Source organism: Crassostrea angulata, chromosome 6, assembly GCF_025612915.1.
Source record: "Crassostrea angulata isolate pt1a10 chromosome 6, ASM2561291v2, whole genome shotgun sequence".
NCBI lineage: Eukaryota > Metazoa > Mollusca > Bivalvia > Ostreida > Ostreidae > Magallana > Magallana angulata.
Genome location: NC_069116.1, coordinates 54,921,506 through 54,928,456, shown reverse-complemented (window position 1 = coordinate 54,928,456; position 6,951 = coordinate 54,921,506). Strand labels below are relative to the sequence as shown.

At 34.8% G+C, this 6,951-nt stretch overlaps 1 protein-coding gene across 1 annotated transcript; it reads right to left on the bottom strand.

Moving 5' to 3' along the window:
• Positions 1-48: 48 nt before the first annotated feature.
• Positions 49-6,939, bottom strand: LOC128188392 (uncharacterized). The gene is made up of 9 exons (XM_052859410.1): positions 6,657-6,939; positions 6,443-6,521; positions 6,249-6,324; positions 5,976-6,114; positions 5,183-5,339; positions 4,539-4,709; positions 2,108-2,230; positions 1,861-1,974; positions 49-898 (listed from the first exon to the last, which is right to left on the bottom strand). Exons 1-9 carry the CDS (start codon positions 6,921-6,923, stop codon positions 609-611), a joined length of 1,416 nt encoding a protein of 471 aa, XP_052715370.1. The 5' UTR covers positions 6,924-6,939; the 3' UTR covers positions 49-608.
• Positions 6,940-6,951: the final 12 nt, after the last annotated feature.

The following is a 6,951-nucleotide window of genomic DNA, read 5'->3' as shown; positions in this document are numbered from 1 at the left end:
AAGTTTTATACTGTACACATGTGTAGTGAAAAACAAAACAAGTTTATTTGTCATTAATTTATTTCGTAATGCAACTGAAGCCATTTATGCACAGTCAAATACACTGTAATCAAATTCAACAGCATTATAACATGAACTTGTATTATGGAAAATAAAAAGAATTCAGACATAGTTTTATCATTATCCAATTGTTACAACATGTACATGCTGTTAGCAGAATTCATCATGATCGTCGCCGGTCCGCAACTAATTAAGATGATTTATAAAAATGCCCCATTACATTGCCTAATATATCAACAACGACTGCAACTTGCCCCAGATGTTCATAGCTCCAGATCTCGGCCGGAGGTATAATTGAAATTTAAAACGACCCTTGTTTCATTTTTTTCCATAAAAGTTTATATATTTCTTGATGGTCAGTTATAATTATATCTAGAAATATGTAAAATATGTCTAAGTCAGACTTCCAGTCGAGAAAACAGACCACTATATGACCGAAAATACATGTCATGTCATTTTTAGCATAGAGATGCTGATTTTTGTATCGTTTTAAATGCTTATTCAAACGAGGAGTGCCACTGGATCACACAATTATGAGACACGCGATCTTATAATTTGCTACAAAACTTTTCACAATTTGAGACCATGTTGATGTAAACTTTGCTTATACTGTCCACTTTTTCCAGCTTGGATTTCAAGGAGTTCTTCACTTCTTGTGTTTTACAAATGGGTAGTTCTGGAGAGACACAGACGTCCAGTTCAACTGTTACGTCATAACCCACGTGATATGCAATGACGTGATCCACTGATTCTATATCGGAATGGTTCATGGATATCCAAATTACTTTACTGGCAATGGATGAATCAGCTTTTCTTCCTGTCAGCAACTTGGTTTGATCTTGATGAAAACATTTTTATATGTTTATATTAACTGTAATTCCACCAGAGAGAGAGAGAGAGAGAGAGAGAGAGAGAGAGAGAGAGAGAGAGAGAGAATTTCACACACAGGCATCTGACGTTAGATATTTTTTTCTTGATGAAAAATATATATAGAGGGTGTATATTTTTTTAAAATTTATATCGATTGTTTTTTAAAAGTAATATTTACACATAACACAGAAGACCCAATCACAAAATCTGGTGCGTATGAATACAATCTCTCCTCGCGATTTTAAACCGGATTACAACCTGATATTATACTTACGCTGATTAACATTTCATTAATGTAAATATTTTTGAACAGTACTTATGTCTAGTTAAATGAATTCAATCCATTAATTTAATTATAATACCAAAGATTATATTCATTGAAAAACAGAATAATAAAATGAAAAAAGTTGTGCACTATTTTTGTCAGAATAATTCTACTGTTCCAATGGCCCCTCTGTTAATTGCGCATTACTCAAGTCAGATATTTTGAAAAATAAATCATAATTGCGGAAAGTAAATAAAGGTTATTCCATATATATGCAAAACCCGTTGCAGATATGAGACCACATCTTTTAAAAAATGATGAATTAATGAATTATATAACGTCAGGTGCCTATGATTTTACAGTAATTGTTTAACTCGCCTATACACCATTATAGTACATGTATAAGAAATGGTTCGGTGTTTTGATATTATATCAGATTAGCCGAGTTATTCGATTAGCCGCTATCAGATTAAGTGGAATCCTATGTACTACGATAAATATTGGGCGATCATAACAACTGGACACGTACAATATGTATTCATCAGTGACCAAAGTTATAGATCTGGAGAAAACAGACCATGAAGACTTAATGACAGAATACTCAGAATTATACAAAAGAGCATTTATATTTTCAATTTGTTTTGTTCTTGAAAGTTGAGACATACCTCTTCCTGTTATGTACCATGTAATAGCAATGTACAAGGATATGATGATGGCCCCGATCGGGTCAACGTATATGAGACATTTTTCTCCAATTTCCTTCTGGATTTCTCTTGATCCTGATAATGACAAATTGTTAGATGGTATAGCAATACTATCAAATTGTCACTGTACATATTCAATACCTGAGCATAAACATCTAACCATTCCCGATGTTAGGGACAATCTTGAGTTACAATTGACTGATGTTACCTATGTATCCGCAGACAATGGCCAATGTATTGGAGAGTACATCGTTTCTGTGGTCCTGGGCCAGAGCTTGAACTGTGGGGGTTTTAACGCGACGGCACAGCACAAACAAAACAAACTTTACCACTGAAATACAAGTAGACACTGATTCAGATAGAAACTAATTTTAAGATGCTATCACATATGTGCTCAAATTTCCAAACTAATACCCCATTCATGCGACGAAAATTCACTTATGTGTGCAAACTTACACATGAGTAAACTTACCAAGAAAAGTTAATTTGCTGAGCCTTCAGACGTGATTTAAGCACAGTAAGTATAAATCCTAAAATTGTCACTGAAAATTAGGAGATGGACCACTTCATACTCGTGAATTTTAACGTGGGTGGCTAATTTAGTGGATGCGAGTACTGTGATGGGGTAGTATTTAGTGTTCCGCGTCAATATCCAATTTAGTCACCATTGTTTTTTTAGTTTAATTGTTCATTCCTTTTGGTTTGACTTAAACATATTTAATTGTATTTCCATTACAATGGCTTTTTGCACAAGTTCGCCATTTCCCTACACATTAAATTTGTTACAAATAGATTTTTGCAAGCAAAATGACAGATATACGGTATCGAAATTGACTCCACCTACCCTACAGCAAATACATATTTGTATAAATATCAATATAGGCAATTCCACTTTAAATGTCTGCTTTTTGGGGCATAATCTTATAAATTTCCTATCGTTTTATTTAGGATGAGTATCTGCTACTCACAAGGTAAAGCATCAACGTTAAACAATAAAATGCTTTCTGATTCATTCGGGATATGAATGTAGCGACATTTAAGAAAAAATACATAACCCGCGTTTGTTTATCGTTTATATTAACATCTTTCTGTAAACCAATTTATAAATTGATTACGAAAAGTGAGTAAAATTCACTAAATTACTGTCAATAGACATAAGTACGTTAGCTAAAAGAAACAGTCAAATCAGCTCCTGTGAGACTTTGAGTTTGGCATCATCATGATTATTTCGTGCAGTCCGTGATTTCTCTTAGGTCGCTGTAGGTTCAGACCAATCGATAAATAGGGCGTGCAGATTTCAGTCTGGCTGTTTCCATAGAGCTATGACACCCATGCGAATGTTATTGTCATTCAAATTTTAGACCACGTGGTTTTATTTGACCCTTTCAGTTTCGCAGTAAAATTCGTACCTCGTGTATATAGTCTATTTCACAGTATCTAGGTTCTTGTAGTCAAATATAAAATTTAGAGATTTATTGATTTTAAACTTTTATCTTCATTAATTGGTGCATAAAATGTGTTCTAGAAATAAATGAGACTATACAAAAATTAATTTTTGTCTCCTGTTGCAACAACTAACATGCTTAAAAGAGATTCCTCCTCAGGATTAATTTTCGATCCGCGCCTGACCTAGTAATAACATCAATAGCGAAACAGACTATACCATTTTATGCAGATTGTTCCTTGAAAATGGCTTGATATACTAAGTTTTAATGCAAAACAGACACCCATTATTTTTTTTTTAAACATGGTATTGTACACCACAAGCATCAAACATGGCTATGATTTTTTAAGCAACCCAATGTTTATATTTTCAACCACTCTACACGTGGTTGAACACGAACGATAACTCTGTTCTGAATATTATCGTTTAATATAAATAACTGCTAGATGGTGAAATAAGACATACATCGTAAAAGCTTTTCCCGTTTTAACATAAATCAAAGTAGGATATGATATGAAAAACGATCAGTACTTACGTATTTTGAGAATATTATCCGAACACTTATACTTCCGCTCGAAATTTCACAGGAACTGAACAAATCTCGGTGAAGTCTCGTGAACTTTCATTCGAGCACCTCTGGATTTATTACGAACTTAGCAACGATAAAGAAAACATTCCGAACACATTCGCAGGGGTGTATGAATTAACTATAAGTTTCCGCAAGAAATAGAGGAAATAATACTTGGTACATGTAGATATAAATATAATGTATTTGGCTAAATCGAAGAGATCACTGCTGTGTCATGTTGTAAATTTTGCATTTACCGAGTGGCAGTAAATATACAAAATTTACAACATAACAACTATGCTGTAAATTTTGTATTTATTGCCACCCAGTGAATTCAAACTTTACATGACAGCTGTATGATGAACCGTGCTCGCCCTGCATATAAGAGGGCTGGAAATTGGTCGAATAAAAGTAGAATAAAATACTTTAAAAGTATATTAACCTCGTTGGGAAGGAGAGCTTTGTATTTGAATATGGATGGAAATATTCGTAATGGTGAATTTCATGTCTAATGATTTTTTTATTCACTAGAAATAGTTTAACCCTATAAAAATGTTTTCTAAAAAATTCCGGTAGATCTGACGAGTAATTTGTAGACCATCCAGTCCCTTTCAAGCAATAACCCACCTATGGTGAAGCCTGCGATAGAGATGGTGAGGTAGTCCACTGTCGGTGGGGGCGTGCTGCCGGAATACAAGGAAACGATTTTACCCACAGCTTCCTTCAGTAGTTGTAGAGACGCCATTCCCATAATTACGGATAAAAGAATCACCGCAAGCGGTTCCAATAGGTGGCGCCCTAGAGTTGAATTAATATTAATTAATTAATAACTTGCATGTAAACTACTAGAAGTTTTAACAGTACTCGTATATCTAATTCGTTTTGTGAATGCTTAATTGGACTAAGTCCATTTAAGTCCATGAACAACTTGAACTGAAACCATTGCCTAGCGAAGATGAACATTCGGTTTGACAGACCGAAGCTCATTCTTACAGATATTACATGTATGTATCAATTTTTTTCCGGATCGAAATGGACGTTTGAATTTTTTGCCATGCACTGGCAAGATAACATGTCAAAACCAGGAAATAATATGAGACATTTGATTCTGCTGACATTTTATGATTTTGATTCTGCTGACATTTTATGATTCAGTCTTGTTGTTTAGAATCCTTCTGAGGGCCAATGAAAAAGAATTTCGTGTACATATGCTTATTAGAAGTGTCTTTGAATGTTCACATTTATCCGTGTCTACTAGATATAATATTTACCGTTTGGGTATTTGTACCGGTTGGCATTCCGTATAGATTTTGTCGTTACCCAGACAACGAGACCGGAAGCTATATCCACCACGCTATCCACGAGACTTGATATGATGGCCATTGATCCAGACAGCACTGCAGCGGTCAACTTGGCGGCCAGTAAAATCTACAGATCAGAATGACTCTAAGAAATGTACTTGTATGCAAACGGGTTAAAGTGAGGGGGCAGACTTATCCAAAAAACTTGACATGCAAAACATATGTCAATCTACAAAATCCTTTTCCATGGAGTGAAGTGGATGAGGGGTTAGATAAAAATTTTAAAAGAAACATAAAATTCAATTGATTTTATTTATATGCATCCTCAAATAAGAAAAATTGCTGCGAAAAATAGTGATCCCCCTCCCAATTCCCACTCCTCCCCCCCCCCCCCCCCCCCCCGATGTTACGTGCCTGCAATATTCACTGTTGCATGTAAGTCTAGAGAAGTGAACAGACACAGCCTAAACGAATGTTATTCTGACATACACAGAACTATGTTCGTATAATTAGTTGTATTTAACAGACGACTAAAAATTACATATACTGTATATTTACGCTCCTTCTGTAAATCCCAATTAAATACCTTAATTCCATCGAATCAAATCTCAAAATAAGAGAATTTTTTATGACTACAATGTAAACATTTCATTATGACAGCACTATCATAAGGTCTCGTTATTTAATACGATGGATATGACTGACTGGGCTAAAATAGATGGAATGACAAGTGTCATAAATCTGTTTTTAATGGGAAACTGACCACATTGACAGCAAAGCTGACTTTTGCGTACAAGGTAGCCTTCTTCCGGAGTTTTGTAGATCTCTCATGTTTGTCGTCTTTTTGTAAGTAAACTTCTTCATATCCAGCTATCAGTTTGTCTTGATTTTCATAGAACTTCCTACAACAGATTAGTATGTGCATGTATCATACCAGATCTCTGTGTACACATACATGTATATGTGTGTGTGTGTGTGTGTGTGTGAGAGAGAGAGAGAGAGAGAGAGAGAGAGAGAGAGAGAGAGAGAGAGATACCTGGAGGCGTTAGACACTTTGCGTTCTTTATGGACCCCCTTTGAGTTTAGAAAATTATCCAGGCTCACGTTGTTTTCTATGTTGAAAAAAAATCATAATGCAAAGTTCAAAGACATTCAATTATTTCGTTGTTTTAATAGAATACTTTTTATAACTTAAAAATAAATTTTATAAATGTATGTATATCTATAAACCCTTTTGAGGAGTGCCGTTAGGTTCTTTCGGAGTCTCAACGGCGACTTCCAGGAAATCGTCCGGTATAAATGTTTTATTCTGAAAAAGACACTTTCATATTATTCATGTTATTTTATCATTGTGATTTACCGGGGAAGTAATTCATCATTTAAAGGTCATCAAAACAATGGGGAAAAAAGAATAAAAAGAAACGCATTTAGAAAACATATTTACAAGCTGGCCTAAGTATGTGGATGAGTTCTCATTGTTTGTTTTATTGTTGAGTTCATCCAAATTGCACGTGCAGAAGTACTCAATCATGGGCGGTTGAATGAAAGTTCGATAGGAGGATTCCAAAACTTTTGTACATCCTGGGCAGTTGTAGTTTTTAATACGGCATGAACATCTATTGCACAGTGCTACGACAATTCCACAAGTAGAACAGTTAATCCTCTCTGTTGGCCAATTTTGTCCGGCCGATATATTTTCATCCAGATCCATACTTCGTGTAAAATCTTTCTATAAAACA